Source organism: Antennarius striatus, chromosome 8 (genome assembly GCF_040054535.1).
Source record: "Antennarius striatus isolate MH-2024 chromosome 8, ASM4005453v1, whole genome shotgun sequence".
Taxonomy (NCBI): Eukaryota; Metazoa; Chordata; class Actinopteri; order Lophiiformes; family Antennariidae; genus Antennarius; species Antennarius striatus.
This window is the reverse complement of record NC_090783.1, coordinates 21,690,857-21,718,111: the sequence shown is the minus strand read 5'-3', so window position 1 is coordinate 21,718,111 and position 27,255 is coordinate 21,690,857. Positions and strand designations below refer to the sequence as shown.

The 27,255-nt window shown below is 38.6% G+C and overlaps 1 protein-coding gene across 1 annotated transcript in view; it reads left to right on the top strand.

Annotated features, from left to right (window-relative positions):
• The window catches only part of stx8 (syntaxin 8), a 35,369-nt gene that overhangs the window by 7,139 nt on the left and 975 nt on the right, over positions 1–27,255 (top strand). Inside the window, exon 7 of the mRNA XM_068322508.1 lies at positions 19,852–19,953. Within this exon, the coding sequence (XP_068178609.1) occupies positions 19,852–19,953 (102 nt within the window). The remainder of the gene's footprint in view (positions 1–19,851; positions 19,954–27,255) is intronic.

Here is a 27,255-nt window from a genome sequence, read left to right as displayed (position 1 = left end):
ACTTTCCATCTGCTTGGTAGCCTTTTGATGAACACACATGAGACAAGGGGCCAGAAAAAAAGGGTTGCTGATTCTTTCAGTTCATACTCTTACTGTACTGATGATACATTTCTTTGCTCTGATGTTCTGCCTGGTTGGTTTTTCTTCCTGTTTTTCTACCTGTAAATGTTACTTCCACCAGCTCCACATAAAACACTAGAGAGAGTAAATTATTTTGGAAACAACTGTTTGTCATTATTTCTTTGTTTTTTGAAATGACATTTGTTGGGAACTAAACTCTTAATCTCTGTAATGACTAATATTGATTCCACACATAATTGTCTCTTTCTGTTTATATAAAACCAGTACAGCCTTGTAGGAAAGCCTGTCTTGCCTATTGTTTATTACAAAAGATATTTATGGTGCATGCAATGTGACGGGTCCCAGTAGTCATGCACATGGTGGATACTTCTCATGGAACTGACTATGCTCCACACCATCCCTCCTGGATCTCTCTCTATATATAATTTACTGCTATGTTTGAGGTCTCCCTCTGACACAGGATAGTAATTCAAAGGGCCTACAGAGCTCTGGCTTTCACACAGTGTTTCTTAACCCACCTGTTTCTTTTCTTTGTGGGACCTTTTGCAACCCCATCATTTTATCTCACTTCCTGTACTTCTTGGTGTCTCTTCAACAATCCTGTATTTTATTGCCTCTTCCCAACTTTTTTCATCGACACAACTCCTCTGCATCCTCTCTTACAGAGTAATGGGGAGTATATTTGTTTCTTATTGTTTGACAGGCTGGAGAATGTGGATATATGTAAAGGAACTGACCTTCTGATGGCTGGTGTAGGCCTCTATGTTCACTCAGCCTAATTGATAGTTTTTCAGTGAAATATGTGATTAATAAGTAGAATACTTATAATAACTATTTCAACAGCATGTGTAGAAATTCAATTTAGAGCACTAACTTCTAAAGCATGCCAGAATCCCTCAAGCTTATGCAATTGTTCAGAAAGTGACTCATCTGAACGGAGGTAATATAACCACCATTGATGTTTGGAGGAAGGACATTTAATTAGGATGCGGGGATTATAGTTTCCGTTTATAAGATTTATATTGTTTTTACCATAGCATTGATTCACAGTACATTTAAAATAGTGCTTGGTGTCTAATATTTATCCTATTAGACATTTAGCATCTCATAGTACCATAAATGTAATGGATTCAAGTTTTCTGCATCAAAAAAACTGAAAATGTAGGACATGTTTTTCTACTTGTATGTGAACTTTTCAGGAATATGGTTTGAGACAGCTTTGCGGTACTATTTAGAATCAAACTCAGCAATGTAAAAAGGGATCTGTTTAATGTTTTTGGAAAGGTAATCAAAATAGATCTGAGCTATAAAGCCTTGGAATTGGCAAAGTTCCTTGTTGATCTTGACAGTAGGTGAGTAACATCTGACTGTCTTTCCGTCTCGCGGGGTTCCTTTTACCCCTGATCACTGTACTGTAGCACTGTTTTCCTATAAATAGATTAATCTCTTTGTAGTTTGGCTGCTCAAATCAAGTCATGACCCAAGTGCAGTGGAGGTAGCAGTCATTTCCTTCTTGGGAAGCAAATCCGGCTGAGGTCTGCAAGGAAGATGACCCTTTTCAAATGTTTAGAGATGAACCCAAAGCCCTATTTTTGTCTGTTCAGTCTTAACTGGATCAAAATGGCCTGGAATTAATGTGAGCACTGATCACCTCAACTTCAGGCTCTGCTTTATGGCAATGGCTAATTTATTCATATTTATTTATACATAGAATTTCATTATGATTTCTTTTCATCTAATGACATTACAATTTAAAATAAATGAGAAGACAATCTTCTCCTTTCGCCTTTTCCCTTCAGGGGTCGCCACAGCGAATCAGTTGCCTCCATCTAACCCTGTCTTCTGCATCCTCCTCTCCCACACCAAGTACCTTTATGTCCTATTATATGTTATAGTATAGTAGTGAAAAAATAGTAGGAAAAAGAAAAAAAGAACGTGAAAAAACCAGAGTTTCGGCACTGAGGACGTTTTCTCACAGACCTTTTGGATTTTGAGAAGCAATCAAGATGAGGACTTCTTGCCAGTTGGGGTTGTTTACAGGACAGCATTGAACAGTTGAGAGTGATAAGACAATGCCAAAACAAAAAAGTTTAATTTGAAGTTGTGATGAATTTATAAGCAAATGCCTTTGTTCCAAACATATTATACAAATTAAAAATACCCTGAACAAGTGTAGATTTATTTCATGGTACAGCTGGAAGACCTCCACCCACTGACAGGCTTAACGGTTTTAGGAATTATTAAGTGCTTTATAGATGATGGTTTGGACATGTCCGGAGGAGAGATAAGTGAATATATTGGTAGAAGGATGCTGAGTTTTGAACTGCCAGGCAGGAGGCCTAGAGGAAGTCCAAAGAGGAGGTTTATGGATGTAATGAAAGAGCACATGAAGGTAGTTGGTGTGAGAGAAGAGGATGCAGAAGACAGGGTTAGATGGAGGACACTGATTCGCTGTGACGACCCATGAAGGGAAAAGCCGAAAGGAGAAGAAGTGCTTTATAGATGACAAACAAATTAAAAGGTGAGACCTGCATTATGGTTGGAGCCAATGGTGATCTTCTAAGTCTGAGCTGAATTGAATGCTTGGAGTTTTTAGATGTTTTTCAATTGAAAAAATTCTCCACTGCTCATATTATGATTATACTAGTGGGAACCGTTGGAAATTCCATGATAAAACAATAATATCAGACTTCATACCAAACATATGAAAACAAATGTATGGATATTTTAAACTAAGCGCACCCAACATAGTCAAAAATTAACGTGGTGACGTAACGACTTTGTGTTAGCAAATCTTGGATTGGATTTAATTAGACATAACCCAAATGCAAAGGAAATAATTGTGTGTGAATGGATTGAAGTTAGTTCAAATATATGCTGCCACAATTTATTTCTCATAATATTAATATGACATTATCAGTGACTTGTGTCAGCCCATTGGCACTCACATGGGAGCAAGTGCATTTATTTCTTTATCAACATTGACACTTCAGAAAATCAGGTGACAGGTGGAGTCTTGTTTAGTCCTCTCAACAAAAGTTAAGTTATAGCCTGTAGTACTTTTGTCACCTTCTGTATCATCACTTGGAGCCTTCATGTGGACTGTAGGACTCATAGCTTTTTTTTAATGATTATCAGGAAGTAGGCTGGTATTTCTACTCATACACGGTAGTCCTACAAGTTTTCTGGATCATGCATATCTAGTTTAGCAGCAAACACTACAGACTTGCATCGTCCAGTCGTGGACTATTGTACTGCGTTCACAACCATGTGGTGCTCTGAGTGTGTTTATAGCACTTTGACAATCATCAAGGGTATTTTCAACATAGAAGTTTATTGTTTTCAAACCGGGTTGGTAAACCAAGTACCAAAGAAACAGAAAGAGCTTTGCTCCTATGATGGACAACTTTCTCATGATTAAGATTACTGATCTGTTTTTGCATCAGCTGAGAGTCTGAGCTGGACAGCGAGACAAGAGAAATACTTCTGCTTCATAGTGACGTCAGCAGCTGCAATAGAGAACTTGGTCCCCTGGTTGTTTCTACTACTTGTAGCCTCTCAAGTGAGCAAATAAACTGTACTAATGATGGCATTTGGCAGAAAGTCAGTGTGGTTAGAGTTGCAGATTGATTTATTGTTTGTTTGATCCACTGTGTTTGAAAATTAGATTGGTTGTTATAAATTTCTAGATATAATTGAAGTACAGAATTGTGATGAAATGTTGCCATCATTTTGGGAGACGACCACATTGGTTAACTGATGTGTGTGTTTGGGAACCATAAAGGACTGAGGGATAACTTAGCCACACAATAATACTTTTTCTTATTTGTCATGAAAATATACAAACGAAATGCCAAAAAATGCTTCTTAGAACTGATGTAACATTTGTCTAGCCTTAATCCTATATTTCAGACATATATGGCAAGTCTCTTCATCATTAATTTTGTTCATTTAGTATTTGCGCTTTATTATGACAAATTGGGCTGTAGCTAGACATTTGTATTTTTTCTAGTCTAGGAGACCAAATTTCTCCAGCTTCTGCAAACACTTTCCAGATACAAATATTATAAATTTAACATTTGTATTTTCCTTGGCTTTCTAAGAAAGAAGAAGCAGTAGATGCAATTTGATATTTTCATCATACAAAAATAAGTGGTCTGAGGAAATTTAACCAGTATTTAAAATGTGATCAACGATGCTCCTTATTCTAACGCCAACACTCACAGTAAGTTTACATCTTGTAGGGAAAATTGTTTAGATTGTATTTGACGTGTGGAAAATTTAGGTTGTTTCAGAGTATACAAAGGAAAATTTCCATATGACAATATAGGAAATGTAATAGAAAGAAAAAAGATGTAACTGTCAACACTAGATGAATATGTACCACAATTCTGGCCAAAGATGTTGCTTGTGTGACGCCAAAGTAAAATCAGTCACACAGTGTCACTGATATTGTCAGTTTTCTTATGGCCCATATTTAAAAGACCTCAATCAATGGTATAATCCTAATTCATAAGGGCTTAATATTGTATTTTAGTCATTATATGAATACTTTCCTGTTAAATTACTGTAACCTTCTTTCAATTGAAGATTTATATCAACAGAAACGAGGGCAAAAAGAAAGCCTTATTGTGAAGAACTATGACCTCAAACTTACATATTTATTACATGTTAAGTAAATTTAGGCATATTGGTTCTGCTCCTTTTTGCTGACTGCTACATGTACATCAGAAAGCTTTGTGACAGGATGATAGCTTTGATTTTGTTGCATCTATAGGGAATCTTTGCAGGTTCCTGTAATTCTAGATTAAAATAAAATATTGTCTCTCTCAAAAAAAGACCAATGAAAGAAATATTTTCAGTAAAATTGACTTTGAGGATACTGGTACTTTGAAACATACATATCATTTTCTCGTCTGTGCTATTCAATGCGAAAGGAGCTTCATAAGAGGAGACGTTATTTCACGTCAGACTTCCAAAGTGGTGTATTTTACATGGTTATTTGCTTGTCAGATTAAAGAAAATAAATGATAAGCAGAAGTTATAGACCATGGCAGGATGTCTTCCATATTACTGAAGGTAGATAAACCCAGTTTATTGCAATTCTATGTCTCTGGTGTTGTCTGTACTACTGTAGAGTCAATATTATAGCATACGATCTATTTGACTTGCAGCATTTTGGATCAAATCACCCTTACATTGCTTATTTGTAGCAGCTGATGTTTCTTTGGAGTGTACCATAGCTTGGAATTAGAGACTAATTCAATTACAGTATTGCTTGTTTTGCACAGAATTAGTGCCAATACATTCCACATTTTCAGCAGATAAGTTGGACAAATGAGACCAGCTGAGAATTTCTTTTTTCAGTCATCAAAAACTTTTCAAGGTACAGCCGTGCTTATAGTATGACATTAAAAAGATGCACGTTCCTTTTGTCTTGACTGCTCAGATCAAGTCTTATTACTGGGAAGTCATCCTGCTAACATATTCAAAGGTCAATCTGTAATAACTTATCAATCAGGTCAATAACAGCCTTCATACTCAAGTTACTTCTATAACTATGTAGAAACTGGCAGAAAAACTTTTTAGTTTGGGAAGATCAGTTCATTAGTAAAATTAGGCTGAATATGTACAAGCTCTGCCTGGCTTGACAAGTCATACGAGCCAATACTTTTGAAGCATAATCAGGTCCTTAGGGTCTGGTATATGTTGGAAGAATGAGAAATTAGTGTTGGCAGGATGCAGAAAAAAATGGTCCCAGTATGGGATCCTAAAATTCTGAGCTGATCCTAATTATTGGATGTTGCAACTCATCCATTAACCACTTCTTTCCTCAGATAAAAAAAGAAGAAGAAATGCCTTCAACACCACTGAAACAAAAGTCAGCCAGTTCTCTATACCTGTATAAGTACTCCCTGTACCATATGGGGGCATTAAAAGATTTGATAGGTTTGTAAGACACCCTTTAAACACTGAAATGTTGTTGTGAACTCATCCAGATGTCCACCAATGGAGAAACTGGGTTGGGTTGTTTCCAAACCATCCATCTGTCCGTCCACCCGTTCACCCAACAGAGGATAGCACAACACTTGGTAACAAACACTTATTACACTGTTTTTGAGTAAAGGGTTTGGACACATTGCTATGCTTTGGAGTAATCCGGAGTGTGAGCTAACAGTGGGAGATGTCAGCTCTGAACTCTGCCGAGACACCCTTGAGCAACGTGCCATTCCCCTTTACATTAATCAGTCAAGTGTTTAAACATCATCTCTGGGACTTGGCTGTTATGTAAGGATTCAGTCATTATTTGGGTATCATTAAATTGTTCCATTCAGAAATTGCCTGTTTTCTATGGCTGCAATGTTACTAGTCTAATCTTAGATAACACACACACACACACACACACACACACACACACACACACACACATGCATATTGACTCAATGTTGATGACGTTGACACATATGTAGGAGGGATATATTGTATCTGGTGTTTTATAGTTAGTTCCCAGTGGACAACAAGCTTTACTTCACTGCTCTATTGTTTTGTTGGAGAGGCATTATCTATCGTGTGTGGTATGCGCACAATTAACGGCAAACTGATGTTGATACTGTACTGTAATTCGTCCCTGGAGAACTCTGTGAGAACATGGTTCAGAGGAAGCACATTAGCTGTATGTGTTGGTGGTATTGGCGGTAGGGAACCTCTGCAATTTTAGCTGCCAGATCCTTTGGCTCTGGGCAAAGGATTCCCTGTTATTAAACGGCACCATAGACTAATTCAGGCTTGGCCTGACAGGTTCTTTTTGGCCAGTGCAAGTGACAGCAGCGACAAATCTCCTCCTCTGTTTATTTAATTGCTAACCGCTTCAGTTTGGAGGTCATGTCCAAAGAACCAATGATCAGAGAGCTGCCTCATGTTCCTCACAGTCTCAGGGAAGCATGGATCATCCTACATAACGAGTGGAAGGACTTTACTAAATCTGCCGCAACCCGCAGCCAGCACGTGTTTCCCATTTAAGCACAGGAGGAGGATTACACCTTCATCTGTTGGGCATTTTTATGTGTTTGTGTGTGTGTGTACGCAAGTGCTCACGCATGCATCTGTTCTTAAGCAGTCTGCTCTGTGTGTGTGTGTGTGTGTGTGTGTGTGTGTGTGTGTGTTTAAGTGTGTGTGTGTGTGTGTGTTTAAGTGTGTGTGCGTGTGTGTGCGTGTGTGTAAGTGTGTAAGTGCCCAGTTTGAGTGTGAGATCACTGTGTTTGTAGTGAAAACCTACACCACATCTCCAGCACATGTTGTCAGGCTGAGACTATCACACAGGCCATATTTATATCTGCTTGAGGAGCTCAGTGACTATTGGCCAGCATGAGGTGAGATGGGATAGGTAGCTGTCAGTCAAGGACCCCCTATGCACGTAGACAAAAACATTCATGCAAACAGTGAATGAGGGGCAAATAGACAGAGCAAGAGCAAGGAGTAAACAGAGAAGAGAGGCTAACATCAGACACCGCACAGCCGTTGTTTTGTTGCACAGAAACGGAATCTCACCTCAGTTTTCATTGAAGGAAAGGCCGCCTGCATTATCAGCATCTTATCAATGGCTTCCACATTTTCCCGCTGCAAATTAAAAAGATTGCTATGGCAACATCAGTGTTTTTATTTACACCTCATGTCTGCTCACATGAGGCCATTCATTCTCTGGTTGCTGCTCACTAGAATTTTATTGAAATCCTGTGAAGTGTGATGGCCTGTTATTTCCGAACCTTTCTTTGTGTGCTTGTTCCAGATTAAAGTGAAGACAGGTTGTTCTTTTGTTTGTGATGAAGCATGCTTTCAAAATCTAATATTTTAGATTCTTAGGATTAAATTCCTAAAATTTTTGAGACAGCCTCAGGTTGTAGTGAGGATGTACATATCTGTCCTGGAAGAAAATCATTTGTTCAAAATCTGTCTCCTTTCAGGAACCGAGCCTTTCAGGTGGGAAATGTTTTATGTCTTGTCTGTTTCATCTGATATCTGATAAACCTGTGCTTACAATATGAAACAATTTAAGGATGAGAATCCTTGGCACAAAATGAAAAACTTTTCAGTTTGCTTCACTTTTTAGGTAAGAAGCTTTTTATTGGTCTCTCTTCTGTGTAAAATGTTTTTTACGATTTTATGTGTTGTGAGCAATGGACAGATGTGTGCTGCTAACAGACACACGTCTGTAGAAAGGCTTTTGATCTGTTATCTAATCACTCTCATCTGTTTCACTTTTGGATTATGACCAGCCACTGTTTTGTTTCCTCCATGTTTCATGTTCAAGTCTGGCTTTGTGTTTTTCCTCAAAGAAAATATTCAGCTTTTTTCTGTTATGGAAGCATGTGATTGATAGTTTTTAAGATTTTTTTTTTCTTAGGGTTAGGGTTAGACCAGAGCGTGCAAGCTATTTCTAAAATGACAAAGTCAAAATGATCTACATACTACAAAAATGCAAAAAAAAATTTTTTTCAAATAAATATATTGAGATTATACAGTACAGTTCAATGTTGATAAAAGCATGAGTCCATATTACACAACACAACACAGTTAACTATGTAAATGTTTTGTCAGCTCCTGAGTTTACTCTGATGACTTGCACTGGATGGAATCAGCCAGGGATACATAGTCCGGACAGTAGCTGCTGACAGCCAGCCTCAAACACACTTCCAAATAATCATCAGTCATGGTGGAACGGTGCTTGGACTTGACCTAACTAACAGCCATTTACCATCATTTACTGCTTGTATTCTGCATGTCCAGCTACATGGAAAAAACTCTTTAATTTCTGGACAGAGCTCTTGAAGGAATTTCTCTTGAGTAAGCCATCTCACCTCAGTGTATTAATGGAATAGCTGTCTTTAAAGATATCTAAATAGAACAGGCGATCTTTGTTGTCACATCCGTGATCTCTTTGATATTGAGCATTTTAGATGGATTTGCTAATGGGTTATGCCCGAAACCGTTGCAGGTGCTCCATTCGTGCTGATGGAGACAAATTTGTACACTGGTAGCTCGGTTTTCTCAACAAAGGTTTTGACCAACAGAAATATGTCCTCTTCTCATGTCTGTTCTTTCATGGACAATACTGTTAATAGTACCTCCTTTACAGTAATGTCAGTAAATGCCATACGAATAAAAAACCCGCATCTTGGCTGTGTCACTCACGTTTGTAGATTCGTCCAACTGCAGTGAAAAACGGTCGCAATCTGTGGATTTCACTTTTGAAGTTGGCAGTGAGAAAAATGACTGCTGTCTGGACAACTGGCTTTTTAAAAAAAATCCTTCACCTTTCTCTTTATCAGCTCTTTTTCTGTGCCGTAGTTTCTATGAACAGTACAAAAGTGCCCCCCCACTTGTTCCTTCTTTGGTATTGAAATGGGAAACTGGTAGATGAGGCAATGGCAAAAAAAACCCTCCTCCCATTCTTTATGAAAGCGTTAAGTTTTTGTTTTCTTACGAGGTCCAGCTCCCCAACTGGTTTTGTAAAATCTTTTCTTAATTTTAAACCAATTTTAAAATTTCATAAAAAAGTCAAATGTCATCTGATTGGCTGCCCTGTTTATCAGGCAGATGGTGGAATGACTAATTGGCTGACATCTTTTTTAGCAATTGTGATCCACCCTGTTGTTAGCTAGTTTATTAGTGTCGTTGGCCTTAAGGCCGCTGTTTGCGCGTGCGCTGGCATCTACTATTTTAATGTCATGCGATCTACCTGACCTACCGTGGTGATCTACCAGAACTACCATAGCGATCTACCCGTTGATTGCGATCGACAATTGAGCAACCCTGGGTTAGACAGTTTGACATTTGTCTTATTTTTTACTGAAACTAGTGACCTCTCTAATGGCAAGACATGCAGTATATGCAATATCTCACTCATGGCATGAATTCAAAGATAGTAGGGTTTTTTTGTGTTTATTTAGCTTTTGGTTGATTTCTGTATTGTATCAGCAAACTACATTAGGTAACCTAAGCAGGAGATAGAATTACTTCAGACATGTCACAGACATGTCTGTGTAGGTTCTCAGCCATCCAGGTCAGAAGTATTTTAAATACAGTTTGAGAATTATTGCCAAAAATGTTTACTATCTTTTAGGACTTCTTGCTCCTTCGTTTCAGGTTGCCCTAATCCCCTGTGACCTTTTTTTCAGTAATTCAGAAAAATAGAAAATAAATGCATTTGCATTAGAATACTATATAAGTGCTCTTTCAAATGGAGCATGTAATTATTCTAAAAATGTTGTCGTTCAAGTAGTTTACCACTTAAGGGTTTCACTTCCTTAAAAGTGGATTAACTTGGAGGTCAAAGTTAACCACTTTAAGTTCGCTCATTTCATTCCACTAGTGGGCAGTAGAGCCAGTGTTGGCACACCAACCATGGTTTTCACGGATTCTTGTTGTTTACGCTTACTTACTGGAAGGATTCACGGCTATGAGCTTTCTCCTGTGTGGGATGGATGTGTTATGTTGGTATCATGATCCAAGTTTTGGGCGGATGAAGATGGAGTCACAGGATTTCACACAAGATTTGTTAATTTGTTTAATTCCTCTGAGGTTTTTCCTTTTCCTCCAGTAATCACCACCTCCTCCTCTTCGCTCATCAGCTGAGGGAGCTGGGTAATTACACGACAGCTGAAGGTACAGATGTTTAATAGGTTGCAGCTTATAGTTCAGTGTCAGACTTCATTTCTACAATATGATAACGAGACTTGTTGAGTCTTAATTTTACGTCAGTCATTGAGTGTCTGTATGTGCCGCTACTTGGACAACACTCACATGTCCAGAGTAATGTGTGTGATCAAGTGTCCATATCAGTGTGGTTTTACTGTATCAAACTGTCTCTGCACCAGTGTTTGTCAGTCCCACAGTAGAGCATGTGGTGTTATGCCTCATTTTTTTTCTTTTTCTAAGCATCACTCCTAGCTCTCCGCAAACTATGTGGTAGGCTGCTTCCTCTGAGGAAGTTGTTTCAGCCGCACTGTTGGCTAAACATTTGTTCTGGCCTCCAGGAGTAACTGGAGAGCAATTACCTTAAATCTGCCTCATACACACTCAGATTTTTTTTTTTTACAGTTATGTCCATGTAATTTGCATTTGCCACAGTCTTATGCCATCACTGTGTTGATTTCAGTTTCAAACTACCCGTGTGTGTGTTACTAGCTTCATTGAATTCACTATAGGAAGTTGATCAAGTTCACTTCAACTGTTAGACTCATTTTTGTTCTCCCATTAACATCAACACAGTTCAGGTTCCAGTTTGGTTCACACCAAAAGAAAGACAACTCAGAAGTGTGTGTTTTGTTGCACTCACTAAATGCCCCTGCCAAGAACTGCAGAACCAGAGAAACTCACACACATCCAACATATTAATCCTTCTATGATACATATTCCAATGACAAGGCTCATAGTTTACCTTGAACTGTCTATAGGTTTGATGTACTACAGAGATTACAGTTGGGGTTTGTCTCCTGACCAAAAGCTGTGATGACACTGTCTCTGTATGTGCAGAACCTGCATGGCACACTATAGATAGAGTGTGTACCAAGAACTTTTAAATATGAATAAATTAAGTTCTACCTATCAGTGGTTTTTCATGGAAAGTAAGAGTTTTGAAAGGTTTCCTTTTGTGCTAAACTGTAAAACAAACTTACACAAAGACCTGATAATGTTGGCACCATTGATCTATCATGTAGCTTTAACGAGAATTGTATTGAAGTTTCAAGTTCCGTTTTTGTCACTGGTTATGGTCATTAAGATTTGTCTTTTCATGTGTTTGTTTTCATGAGACATTGTACACCACAGAAAATTAATTGTTAAAATTTTGCTTGTGCCTTGTTCGTCTGACTAAATGTACACCACACTGTTATTTTTGTCCAGTTGTAACGACTCTAAAATTTGCTGACTCAATCTTACGTTTCATTTCCCTTTGTCTGCAGACGTGAGGCTTTTTAATCTCTCTATACGAAAAGCTTCTTATTGTTTTGAAGCTACTGATAGATTTCTCTATCAGAAGAAGTGCCTCCTATTAGGACTTTGAACTTAAGGTCCATATTGAAAGAGTTCTCAAAACGACTCTCATGCTCAGTGCATGATCCAAAGTAAAGTCCACTGACAGTCACGAACCCAGATTTGATCCAACCTTATCTGAGTACTTTCTAGGCTGAACAACAAGTCTGTGATGTTTCATGTTCCGCATCTGCACTGATCCTAAGCAGATAAATACGAGCTGGCCCTGAACTCACTTTCCGCAATAAAATATCTCTATCAGGGGTGATATAGCTCTTACTGCTCCTTACAGCTTCTCTGTTTCCATAGCGCTGTGGGTTAACACTGTGGAGAGGACTCCTCTTCGATCTGGATGACAAATGTTTGCCGGATGTGCGTCACATGGGAAGTTTGTACAAGTGTGTACCTCTTTTTGTGTGCTTGTCTGAATGATACTCACAGGGCATTCTGTATACATGTGTGTTTGTGTCTGCATCTGTGCATGGGATTCTATGCATCTCCATGTGTGTCACTGCATTATGAGAGAAATATGTTCTGGCATAAAGATCAAAGTCCCTCCATAACTCTCCAGTCAGGCAGTCAGTGGATTCCCAGGAAGCTCCTCTCACCACTGGGGATATTGAGTTATTTGACTCTGATCATTTCAATTAAAACACAGATGTGCTCATGTAGGAAAATTTCAGGATCCCTCTGACCTTTGTTTACAACATATTTGAAATCAGGAAATCCAGTTTGTTATTGACATCTCTCCAAGTCAAAAATCCACTTCAAACCCAGGGTGATGTGGATTTCTTGTCATATGTAAAAAAATTATAACTAAACAAAAGTTATTTTTTAGTTATAAAACATGCAACATGTGAAAAACTAATAGCTGTTATTCCCTCAATATGTACTCATTAAAGTTAACAAAGATGTAGTTGCTCATTGACATTTTAAAGTTGCTGAAATCTACTGATATGGCGTAAAAACTTGTGTTAATGTAAATGACAAATCAAAAATTTGTGTTGAAACAGCCTTTTTTTAAAATTGTATTTTCCTTTCACATGAGTGCCAAAACGACCTGTTTTTTATTTGAAGAGAATTCATTCTATGACAGTCCATTAACTAGACAGCACAGTGGATATAGTGATTGCTGTGCCAGAATTGATTGTTTTACAATATAAACATTTTAAATCAAACCTATTCCATTTCATTTTTTTTGATTTAGCTCGGGATGGCCCCCCATCCTGGGTGTCTTTGCTAATGAAGTGTGATGGTAGTGATGAAGTGTAACAGCAGCTGGTTTGGAGGTGGTGTGCCAGTGACAGGGTGGTCCCTACCTCACACTGCTGCTGCTGCTGGCACCCTCATGCTCATCACGGACACATTGTCTGGTGGCACCTGGCCATAAGAGGGGTGATGGTGGAAAGCCTGGTAATAATTAGGCTTCTTCTCATATCTGGATCTCTTTGTTGTATCTTTAAATCTATGTTTTCATTTATTCTAAAATTACACTGTGACTCATTCGGATGGGGTACGCTGGTAAATTAATTTCAAGTCCATTGCAGTCACTTCAGCTTTGCTCATTCATTCGTCCTGTCAATATGATGTTGATGAGTCACAAATATTAAACCTTGTATAGTTAACATACAGCTTTAATACCATCTTATTCTGCTGAATAAGATAATAATCTAATATAGTTTTGCCATAAGACCTTCATGACCCTAGACCTTTTGGGAGATCTAAAGCAAAATTGTTAGAAAGACAGAGGTACATTGTCTGGGATTAGCAAAATACATTATGTCAAAAATAGAATCTATGCCTGCAATAAAGCATGGCAGTGGCAGTGTAATAACAACTTGCATTGCTGCTTCATTGACAGGATGACTTGCTGTCATTCAGGGAAACTTGGAGTTGTGAAGTGAAGCTCAAGCACAACTGAGTCATGGAGCAGGACAAAATGATCCCGAGGAAATGAGTAAATCCACCTCCAAATGGCTCAGAGGGAACAGAATTAAGCTTTTGAAGTGGCCTGACTGTAAACATTTTTGAAAATATAAGTGGAACAAACATTACATACCTGCAATGTCAGTTTGATGTCCAGTTCCAGGTGTGTTTGGTTGTAGTTGCTGCTTTTAAATGTGGCACCTTTAGCTGTAAAGTTCTGGTTCTTGACAGTTCCATTGACACGAGTTTCTGGGTCAAAAAGGTCGATGCTTATGGCACACAAGAAAAATGTATTTAAAAAACACTTTGATGTGCAACCCATTCTGTACAAAGAGCATATCATTCACAGTAAATGAGCCATTCATTTGTTCACTAAGATGGGGGGGGCACTGTTTACAAAAGGTTACAAAAAATGTAATTCCTTCCTTAATAAAGGTTACAGTACATGAAAATCAAGTTCAGAACTTCTAGAAAAAACCTAACACAACTAAATAAATGTGATTACAAAATATTCTGATACACATAAATGCTTACATCACATTGCAGTTTATATACTAGTTGGGGATGTAGGTCTGTGCTCTGAGCAGGGGGAGGAGACAAAGAGGGAGGTGGACTCACTTTTCAGAACAGCGCAGCTCAGAGCATGAATATTGGATAATTTAGTGTTGAAAAAGTTTTTTGGCTAGATTGTGGCCAGGCAGAGTAGGCAGAAACTACGGAAGCTGCCACCACTATAGAAATTGACACTCAACTTCAGCACAAGTTAAAAGAATTTAGGAACCAATAAGCAAAGTCCAAATGAATGTTTCTTAAAATTCCAATGGTATACAGTACAGGTTATGGACCTATTTCAAAAACCTTGTTATTGCTGTAACATTCATATGGTAATACTACTACACTAATACATAATACATACTACATACTATTTTTGTCCATCCATGCATCTTCTAAACACTATTCATCTACTGTCGTGGGTCGCGAGGTGATGGAGCCTATTCCAGCCGTATGGATTGTTAGCGAAGTCATGGTCAGGACTGTTTCAGCTACCCCGTTAAAGTCCTCTTCAAATTCATTGTCTGTACTGTTCAAAATTATTATTCATTGGTGGAGGCCTGCAATTTCCAGCTGTCAGCAGGCTATAATGCTTACTGTTGGAGGAGCAAAGTTACATTTATTCCAAGGTTTACAGATATTGAGCCAACACAATGTTTTCATTGAAAAAGCATAATGCTCCACAAAATGAATCAACAATACTTTATTTTGATCATTGGCATGTGTTACCACATAAAGCAGCATAAAGGAACATATTTATCATCAGGCCGCTACCCAAGAGAGAGAATATCTAATGATGCAATAAAGGCATAAGGATGGTGTCATATCCAGCAGTGAGGCAGTGAAACTAATTTGTACGCATGTGGCCGGCACTTCAGAAGACCAGATGTTGGATAGTTGAACTTTGTCCACATTGTTTTCTAAAGCAGTAACATCCCTCATTGTCATCTGTTGACATTATATTCTTACGGGTATGTTCTCTCAGGCAAATACTAACATTAATAAGCTCAGTGTTGTTTAATATTTCTATGTTTCACAATCAGACTAATTAGCCCCTTGCTGAAAAATATAGTAGTACATTTACAGTTTAGGAAACTAAACTGTAAATAATGAACACAACAGCAGAAACCGAGTCATTAACTATCCATCATTTGGATGAATATCTGGGGTGTACCTTGCCTCTTGCCCGTAACCAGCTGAGAAAGGCTCCAGCATACCCATGACCAGCTGAATAAGTGGCGATAGATGACAGGATTGCGATTGCCTCGTCTACAAGTAGATGGATGGATGGATTTTTAGGGAAGTAATATGTATTAGTCTACACTCCCAACATATGAGACTGGCCGCCCACATTTTTAGAAATATGTCTATGTGCAGACTCATCTTCCATCGATAGACATTACAAATGTCTATCTACAAATGTTTATTATTTATCTCAGCTTTGCATAGTGGCAGACATTCAAATGGTTTGTCGAGCTTTTGAGTTTGGTTTAAAAAAAAAAATTGTACAGCTCTGAGGTTTCTAGTGAAACTCCCCCTACATCCTCACTTTCCACAGACCCTCAGGGTGAGTTTGTTTACAAAAAGCAGCCAAGAGTAGAAAAAAAAAAGAAGTTGAAAGGAACTCTTCCAAGACTGCAACTTCTTGTAAATACCATAATTGCCCTGAGTTGTATCATCATGCTGAGTGCCTCTGTGTGTGCCAAGTGAAGTTCCAGTTACATTCAGCGATGTGTGTTTTGGTTGGCAACAAAGCACTACCCTCTATGCTCAGTCAGTCGCACCAGGTCCAATTGGTAACAGTTGTGGTCAGACCCCCCAGCAGTACAACAAGGGGTGTAAGAGGAGGCTTGAGTGAAAAAACTTCCTTCTTTCTCCAAATTCTCAAATTGTCTCATGAAAAGGACTTTGCTAGCTATATTAAGTCTTATTGCTTTTAATTCAGTGAGAGAAAACCAGCATTTTCTCAATGTGCTATGACTAGTCTGGGAATGAGCCCTACAATAACATGGAGATTTAACAGCACATTTTGGAGGCACACTGGGGTGTCTCTATTCATGGCAGTGCTTCTACTACAGACACACATGCAGAGGCCTCCATAGCCACAGTACTATTTAAAGATGAGTCAGCTATTCCAATGATTGTGGTAGATATGAATGCGAGTAAGGGGGAATTTATCTCTAAAAATAGACTGGCCCCAAGGTTTGTCACCATTCCCCTGCATGTGAGTGTCATTTTTGCTCTCTGACTTTAGTTAGACTATATTATTCCATGTACTTGCTCACTTTGAAATGATTGGATAGGCCTAACGCTAGAGTTGCATTTGCCAAATGTGGTGTCCTATGCATGGTGTCAGACCAGATGAACTGAAATGAGGTGCCGAACACAAAAGGGCAAAGAAAGGAATTTTAGCATGAGTGTTAAATTTGCTGAAGTTAACTCAATGGAAAGCTTGATCAGAAGATCTTGAGATCCTTCAGTTTTACAGAAGCCATATTTCCTTGCCAATTCAAGACAGAGACAGACAGGAATTACAAAAAAAATTATGATATGATTTGAACTTCAAACTTTAAACTGTTTTAAAGACCTGACTAGAATAATGTGGAAATCAATATAGTTAATTTATATTTTCTACAGTATTAAAATCTGTTTTCATTCAGTTATAGCCTCTTCAATAAGATCACAGTGCGTTAAAATAGTAGACAGTTGCGGTTGGGGTTATTGTTCTGTTGGAATTGGAGCAACTTTGTCCACTTTGGACTAGCAGTGTACATAAACTGTAAGTGACACAAACTGTTTCGGTCACACACAAGTATGTTCTTCCACTGGCTACGTAATTAGTGCAGAGGCAATACTCTGGATCTCAGGTACTGTGGTTTCAGATGACGCAGGGATGGAATTAAACCCGTTAACACATTGGCCCACAGTGAGCAGGATGACCACAGTGAGAGGCTGTTTATATAAAAGCTAAACGTATTGGAACAAGTATGAAATAGTGTTGAGATTGAACAGGGAGTTAGTAGCATGAGGGAGTAGGTGACTTCATATTAGAGCAACATCTGTCTCCTGTTGGTGAATGGGCCTCGGCTCCCCTGTGTTCCTCTAGCAGAAGAGCCAGGTTTTGTGTTTGGTGTGTGTGCGTGTGTGTGTGTAAGGTACTGATTTTAGTAAAGAAATTTAGAGAGCGTGAAACTTTCAGTGTCAGAGATAAACGCTTGTCAGTCATGGTCAATATTGTAAAACTGCAATAAAATAATGTCAGCAAGATTCCTACTCAAATAATCTAAGGTCCTTCATTTGGCTAAAATTTACAGAATGTCTGATTCTCTCTGCATTTTACATTTTACACCTTAAAGCAAGTAGCAATGGAGAAATGTGTGTATGTAATTATGTGCCATGCTCTCCCACACTGTGGCTTTGGAGGTTTATCCACTGTAATAGCATTTTAAACAAACAATCGTTGCCTGGAATAGGGCCTTCTTTTGTGGTCTGGCAGATCCAAACCAGGCTCAGCAGCTGTCATATATGGAAGCAAATGTTACAAAAGAAAATTGAGAATTAGGTTGTTAGAAACATTACGAGATAAAATGGTGAATTGAAGAACTAGACAACTGAAAAGTAAATTCAGCATTTGATTGTGGCTATATTTACAGGTCTGGTCTCATCATGGTTATGAATTAATCATTGATTTGAGATGTGAATTCAGGGTCAAAAATGAATCAAGGGATTTGGCTTCAGCAAACTAAAAGCATCCGTTATGACTAGTTTAAGTGGCACGTGGCACAAATTGTTCAGTGTCTACACCCCTACTCTGGCAGCAAAGGTAGAGTTTCTTTCTCCTAAATTGTTACCTGATGTTTAGATGATGATGTTGGAGTCTCCAGAGACTCTGCATATACAGAGGTCTCACGTCTCCCATCTCCATGTTCTTGCCCCCTCACACACTGGTCGTCCAGTGTGTGAGGGGGCCTGTTTAACAGTCCATCCTTCCTTGTACAACTTATTTATCTGATGTCTGCCCAAACATGCTTTTTCTTTGGCACTGATGGCTCAGACTTGAGGAAACATGCTTTCTCTTTACAGGCAACTTGAGCTGAAAACAGTTTTGTTTTAAATACATTTTGCATGCCACTTATGGGATACGGCTGTTGTTATAGGCATGTATCTGTGCTCAGTTAAAGTAATGTGTTGTTGTTTGAGGCAATTTATAGAACACTAATGGGTTATAATTGTTTTTTGCGATGATAAAAACCCTTCAATGTTGGTTGGTAATAGATCATGAATTTGTGGATCTTTCAGTAGTTATATCAGTAGCACCTCTGAAGGTACTATTTAAACACAGTGACCTGCTCTAACAGAGTCTGGATGACCTTCAAGTCGAAAACATCTATTCATAAACATTGCTAAACAACGCACGCACGCACACACACACTCACACACACACTCACACAGGACCTAGGCTTACTCCATGAAGTCTGGGCTTATGTCTTTATAACTCAAAGAACAATAAGGGTTTGATTAACTCCAGAAAGGATTCTGTAATAAGTGAAACCATTTGAAATGAGTACTTTCACACAGCCCATTCCCTCCATCATCACCATCACCACGCCTGTGCTTTGGCAGTCTGACTCTTGAAATTGTTGACTGCTCTGATGTCAAGTCCTGCAGAAGCTGTCACTTTTTCACTTTGGGTAATTTCATTTATTGCACAAGTTATATTTGGAGGTCTTTTATGTAATATAATGAAAGGAAAACACAATGAAGTTCACTGTTTCCCATAGAATGACAGTATGACTTGGCTGTGAGTGTGTGGGTATGTGTGTATAAGAATATATATATATATATATATATATATATATATATATATATATATATATATATATGAAGTTGTATAGTTGGAATCCTCAACCTACAAACACAATTGGTTCTGAGAGGTTGAGCGGTTCATAAGCTGAATTGTTCATAAGCCATTTATTAATTTCAATCTATAATCCCCATTTGAGGTCATTTAAATACTTTTGTATTTAGAGTAGTGCTTAAGACTTACCAAAGGTAAGAATTACCAGAAACAATTAGAGGACAAAAACAACATAAATGAAATATAATACTGTACAATAATGTAACGTTTAACATTTCTATCTCAACTCAATGAATTTAAGGCCATGTGCAGATGTAGCCGGGTATTTTTAAGTCTTACTTTCATAACTGAAAGCTGAACATGTTGACCTTTTTACTTTAGGCTTCCCTTTTCTTTTCTTTTAGAAATCATCGATGACCTCGCACACCTTGTGGACAAGACAGACAGCAGGATTCGTAATGAGACACGACGGGTAAAGCTGGTTGAGACAAAGTCAGCCTCCTGCTGTGAGTTTTCCTGCTTTTTTTCTGCTAAAGAGCAACTTATTCTAGGGTGGGAAGCAGGTCTGAGATGTGTCTTGACAGTTGATCAATTTTATTTTACCCACCATAGATAATCGCTTGATTTTGTTCTTTCTTTCCACAATTCACAGAACCCTAACAGAGTGAGTGACCCTCAAGTCGCAGACTCTGTCAGGAGCCAGAGATGGAAGCAACTCTGGCTCCTGTGAAATGTAGAGTTGGACAAAAAAACCCGGTTATACCTTGCTAAGACAGTATTAAATTTGACAGAGGGGAAGTGAAGTGTACCACTATTTTCTTCAATAGAAAGTCATCATCTTGATATTGAAGAATGTCATTTCAGTTATTGCCTCTGTCTTCGTCTGCAAAACTGATGTTGAGTAGTGGCATAAAAAAATGATAATGGTGGTGACAAGTCCTCATGGCACACAGGATGTGGGTGATGAATCGTTGGTGGACTGGTTCTTTTTGTCACATCTGCTAACATCGTGTCTTGGGCTTTGAAACAGGGTCTCTTTTACACAAATGTGTAGCAGAAGGCCCGAACAGCAGTCTACACAGGAAATTATGATTTCAAGCTTTCAATCTGTTTTCCTTAATTTTACACCCATAACCACTGTGACTGTGTGTTTGGGTATTAATTTAGCGTTATACTGCCACAGAAGAACTGATTTGAAAATTTATGCTGTGCCAGTAAGTTATGGCTTTGCGGGCTAATGTAATTGAACACATTGAAATTGTGAAGAAGGATTAGCCAAAACTCAAGTTCGCCTGAACTAAAAACCTAACTGCTTGTTTTGACTACCAACTGCTGGACAGCTCCTATTCATGAAAGCTGCCGCATGACTAAAAGTCACTTCACCAGCACTTTGTTTCGTGCACTGTTTAGTCTTGTGCACCGCTATCAGCATGGTTGTTGGTATGGCATTTTTAGACTAGCTTGCTCCTTACTCATTTTTTGCTAAGAAGCTGACAGCTGCTGTGCACCAGAACAATGAAACCTCTTGTGTTTAACATAATTTTATACTTTTTTTGTAAAGATGAACCAGTTAGCTTTGGTCATTGTGTGTCAGGATATCAAATGCATGATAAAACTGACAGGTTTTATCTTCTGCTAAAACCTGACCCACAACCCATCCTGTCTAGACACGCTATCCTCCAAGACTGGGTGATATTTTGTGAAGAGAAAACATATCCACCCTTTATCTCCCACAAGGCTGAGAATGAGTTATAAATTTCACATGTAGGGTTTAGGTCAGTTGAATGTAACCCTTGACTGATGACAGTGAATATCTGTTAGGGTGTAAATAAAGGCTGAGGCTGTTTGTTTATGAGCGGTGTGGACACATGCATCTGTGTTTGCTAAGACGATGAGGATACGCCTTTAGCGGACACACACACACACACACACACACACACACACACACACACACACACACACACACGACTGAAGCGGAGCTAAAGTAACTAGTTAGCCAAATGCTAGATGACTTCAACAGCTTGTGAAGAACTTTTAGTGTGTAGCTCTGAACCAGATCGTTACCACACACTGCTACTGTAGCCTGAACATGAACCACACACACAGATACACACACACACCTAACTGGAGCTGGGCTAAATAGTTAGCCAAATGCTGGCTGACTTGGAACAGTTTTTACCTCACAACGCTACCGTAGCCTGAATGAACTCCCCCTCGGGGATGACCGCGCCCATATCCGTGTGGACAATCAAATATGACTCAAGATAGGTCAATTTACTCTATCAATCACCCCAGAGATGATGTAAGGTTTGCTGCTGTGGTCAATCCGATTGTTTTTGATTGTGTCCAGCCATGAATCCAAAAGATTCCAAATATCTATTGATGCAGGAAACGTTTGTTGTCCGGATTGTAGGATTTGGTCAGGTTAGGGATGAGCACTAAGTATATGTAGAGACCTGAAAAAATGTGTTTTTCATAATAAGATCCCTTCAATACCCAAATGCCTTTTATTTGTCATTTTTAATACTTAATTATTAGTAATAACAATATTTTACAGAAGTATTCACTTAAATTTGTATGTATTTACAAAGTAACCTTTTGCGTACACATATGTATTTGAGTTGAGCATGTCTGTCTCAGATTTCTGTGAATTGAAAATTCCCCCGTGGTGTTTTTGACTCTCACTCTAATGTGGTCTTTCTATTTTCCATTCCCCTCTGTCATCCCCCTGTTCATCTCCTCGGTTGTTTGACACTTGTCTTTGTGTCAAGCAGGGAAAGAATTGAAAATACTACATGCCGCACATTGTTTGGATGACTTTCTCTCGTTCTCCGTAGCAGCGTGTTTATAATTCCTTAGCTCTAAGGCTTTATTTATTTTTGAAAGCAACTCTCAACCAAAGCTGGCGTTTCGTGTTATGTCTCGGCCGAGTTCTCGTAAAGCTACTTTGACAGACGAGAGCATACTTGACATAACATATTGGTAGCTGTCTCATTGCAAAAAGGGCCATCTTAGCTTTGACTGGCCAGATTTGTGCCGAAGATGGAAACATTTCTAGAAAAAAAAAATGTCTTCACTGTAGTATTATTAGTACCGGTATTCATTATCCAGCATTTGTACAGTTTGAGTTTGTGTGCAGGCATGCACCGGAAATTTCCATCAACAGTTGAATCCAGCGGAAGAACAAGCTGAGCTGTCAGAAGGGTCATCGCACTAAATGGGAAGGACCCACATATTGTTAAGCCATGATTCCTGTAGGGTAATGTGCATGACTGGAGCCTGTAATGATGTGCAGTGTTGAAATAAACGGGATTCTTTTCCAGTGCAGGCATGTGGAGACATTTATCACCTAAATGTGCACAAGATTGAGCCTGGATATAATTGCATTAAAGCTGTTCCCAAGTTGAAATACATCCTTAATGTGGAAACGTCTGGTTCGATTCCTGGTCTTGTTGACTTATTTTTAGAATCCACATGTTATTCTGTTTTCAAGTATTTGTGACTTCTGACTTTACCTAGTAACTTTTAAATCAGGATTTTACTCATCGACGGCCAATACTTTTGATGTTACACTTGCCAGATTTTCAATCAACACTCCTCAAACACCAATTTAACATTTCACCAAGTCTGATGCCATCATTAAAATAAGATAAACTTGATACACACTCATTACCACTTGATTTGGTGATGATGGTCCAACTGGAGAAGCAGTGGCTCTGGTGTGACAGATTAATTTATAGGATCCAAAGGATCTCCTGAAGAGTAGTGTGACTTCTCCTGATCTAGGCACTGTGATTGTATCAGCACTTGAGCAGCTACTTTCTATAGAGCTAATCCTTGGTTTGTTGAAGACCATCTCTGCCACGTCGTGAATCTTCCTAGATTTACCCTGTTTAGACCAGAGGAGATTTTCTAAAGAGGCAGTGTTCTAAGGGTTGAGTTGCGAGGACGCATTAATTCAGCTTGTCTGTGTTTAAACTCATTTAATCAGGTAATTTGTCCTTTCCAGCTCTTGTCCCTTTTTAGCCTGACATGGTGTATTGGTGACATGGAGCAAACCCAATTGAAAATATGTCATTTTGTTGAAAGCATGGCTTAAAGTAATCTCGCTAATGATGTTTCCACATCTGAGATTCCCCTTAGTGCATGGAATGTTAAACTTGCCCCAAGAAAGCTGTAAATATTTGAAAACTTTTTTATCTCGTCTCATTTTTTCCAGGGTATCAGTGACAAGAATTCAGTTCCAAGTTGTTGTGGTCCAACCACAGAATTACACAAAGCCTATGGTTCATCGATCAATTGAATATCTGGCCTTTTTAATTTGATTTATATTACCTAAACAAGATAATTTTCTGACAGGACTCTATTATTTAAAATGTTTTTGTATTGTACCAAAACATGTACCCCAATTGGGATATTTATACTAAATTTAATATCTTGGCATGTTGATTTTTCTTTTCCAACAAAGTGTATGTGTTTGTTCAATTATAAATAGTGGTCTTAGCTTAAAAAAGTTGATCTTTTAAAGGTAAAGCGTATTGATAAGATTTATTATGTAAATGTTATCACAAAGGCCGTCACATTTATAGAAGTGTTTGTGAAGAACAATCATTGCTGATCCTCTGACTTTTCATCCAGTGGAATTATTGGGTTGCATTACTGTAACCAAATACTTAATTTATTTAACTTCACACTCAACTGTATTTAGAATTTTCCTCTAATCAACAAATGTTTACATGCTGGCTGGGTAAATTATGGTGATGAGCAGAAAAAATATATCAACAATTACATAATGTTGGCAGTTTTATTCTGACTGACCAAATCAAATATGCCCCGTTTTCATTAAAGGCTGTTTTCACATTCTGCACTCCATGAACCATAAGCAGCAATTATGTTTTATTAAGGGAGGTTTGTCTCTGGTTATTCAGGCCCTCAGCAACTACTTCTGTTCTCAATAATTTGTCTGATGTGTCTAAAAAGTCAAAAGACAGTTTGAACATAGACCATTGCCTCCAGAGCTCCTGGGTGGTCATTCAGTCAGATAGACACCAACAATCTACTCAGCATCAGTGTCATACCAGAGCCTCAATCTATTTGGCAAGCAAACAATGTTATTGTCATTAGTCGCTGGAGGGTCAGGAGTAGCTTATTTAGTTACTGAGGCACACGGGGTTGGTCCGGGCAGAACAGAAGGGCGAGGGTCAGTATAGGTGTCTAATGCTGGGACGCATCGTGTCTTATGACATTAGAGGATGTGAGAACTTTTCTACACACCACTGTGTGTGTGTGTGTGTGTGTGTGTGTGTGTGTGTGTGTGTGTGTGTGTGTGTGTGTGTGTGTGTGTGTGTGTGTGTGTGTGTGTTTGCACGTAATACAGCTCAACCTTTGTTGGTATTGTTGTCATGTTGTTTTCATGCGGAGTTACGGACAAATGTCGGAGAAGATTGAATGAAATTCTAATCTAATGTTTAAAGTTTAGACCCACACAAGGATTAATGGTGGACATTTGTGTGTATTTGCTGACCAAATAAATTTTTATAGTGCCATCACAAAAGCTGTTTGAGCGTGTGTTTCTACATTGTGATTTTTATTATGTTCACATGTGCAAGTTTTCTGAAAAGAACCCGTCTCTTCCAGTCATCACTGCTAACATGCATGACCTGTGGACCCACATAGCACCTTCCCCTCTGAAACAGCACACAGTATTGTCAAAGAATTAAATGTAGAAAAGACGCAATCACCAATACATGCCCAGGAGAAACAAAAGGGAATGAAGAGTCAAAGTTCTTGCAAAGACATCTGGACCCCTTACAGCCATACCCCGTATACTTGAAAAGAAATCAGCATCAGCCTTACATTTCATCAGACCACCACTACCACCACAAGCAATTAGTTCAGCATGGCTTGTATCTTGCCCAGCCTCTCTCCCTGTGGGATAGACTACCAATTAAGCTGCGGAGAGAGCTAAAGAATGATAGATATGTAAACCCAAAGTGAAAGGCTGGGGAAAAAAACCCAGCTGCATGCTAAATAATCGTGGACAACTTGAGTCAGTGAGACTTGAGAGTCTTCCGACTAACCAGAGATGTTGTCTGAAAACTTCACTTATGTGTTCATATTTGAAAGAGTCCAAACAGCAGGGATGTGAAAACCGAGTGAAACTAGCTGGTTTCCAGGTATGGTTTCTGTTTGGAATGGGACAATCCATGTAGTATCCAAAATGCTCCTCAGGCATCTGAAAAAAATGGTCTTTAAGTAACTACACACAGTTGTGTTCATGTAGTTGGCTAACAGAACTATCACTTGTCTAAAATTTCTTTTCCACTTGCTCTTTTGACAGGTGCCTTTTCGTTGAACGTTAGCTTCTGTCCCAATCTCACCATTAGTTAGCTTCCTTTCTCCAATTAGCCTGCTATCAGCTTCGCCCAACGGAATCCATGATTTTCCAACAAAGTCGATATGTCACCACGTTGATTTTTGACTACGTTGGGTGCGCTTGGTTTATAATACCAATAAACTTTCATATGTTTGGTATGAAGTCTGATATTATTTTATCGTGGAATTTCCACGGGTTCCTGCTAGTTTTACTATGAAATTAAAATTACATTTAATTATATTTAATCCCTAACCTTGCTGGCATCTAATTCTTTCCATTTGGAGACTGAAGCTGTTTTATTCATCTGCGCACTCTTCAAAGACTTTCTCACTTCAAGACGCTGGTTATTGGCAAGTTTTCTTTAAAAAAAAAAATTAAGCCAGCTTAATCCAGTAAGTTTTTTCAAAATGTTTGTTTCTTATAGTTATATTGTTAAAGACTTTTTTTTTTTTTTTTTTTACAATGGATGAAAATTACACCTGTAGTGGATCTTAAAACAGAGAGGCCATTTTACCCTCTGGGTGGTGGGTATAATAAAAACTGTATTTTCGGGTCCTGGGGTAAAGTACTTTGATGAAGTGTGAGTGAGCTTTTGCACATTTTTCTCTGCTTCTATAGTATCAGTGAAAAACAATGATTATCCTCTTAAGGCACAACCAGAAACATATGCCTATCACTGTGTGCAATCTGCGGTAATAAAGCTTTTGTGGCTGTTGAATGCATGTAAATTGCATTAAGTCATCAGGAGAAAAATGGTGATGCGCTATGAGGGCATATGCACTTGGGACTTCCCTCAGATCAAGGACTTTGAAAATTAGTAGTGAGGTATGTAGGCTTCCTACCTCTTCCAAGTGTATTCCCTTGAGTCTGCTACATGCCCCTCCTCCTCCACGAGTCTGTCTGAAATCAGGTTTGGAGTTCTCCAACCGCCTGACATTTACCTTTTTCTTAACAAAAAAGTTAAGGAGAATATGTTGGACTGGGAATAATAATGTAAGACAAAATGTTTTGACCTCATCTGTATTTTGACCTGGTATTTTTGTATCTCGTATTGATATTCTGCTCAATGATCTAAATTTAACACATACCTGGTCAGGAAATGTACTGATACATTACTATTATTTGGCATTGATCCAATACAGAGCTTGCATGCTTAGCGCGCTTGATTTTGTTACAAATACAAAGGAAATGGTATCTGAATGGAAATAAATCATGTTTTGGATGTGATGTTACCGTTAATTTCTTATGTTGATACAACTGACAACGACTGCAACATCCCTCGACACCCCTGAATTCAAAATTTTACCCTGATCAAAGCTAGTGCTCTGACCTACTGTCATTGATCAAAGCACTAGCTTTGATCTACTGTATGTTCTTACTCACGCTGGCTTTCTCCCTCATTTTCTATCTTATCCAGTTCCCGAGTGTACAA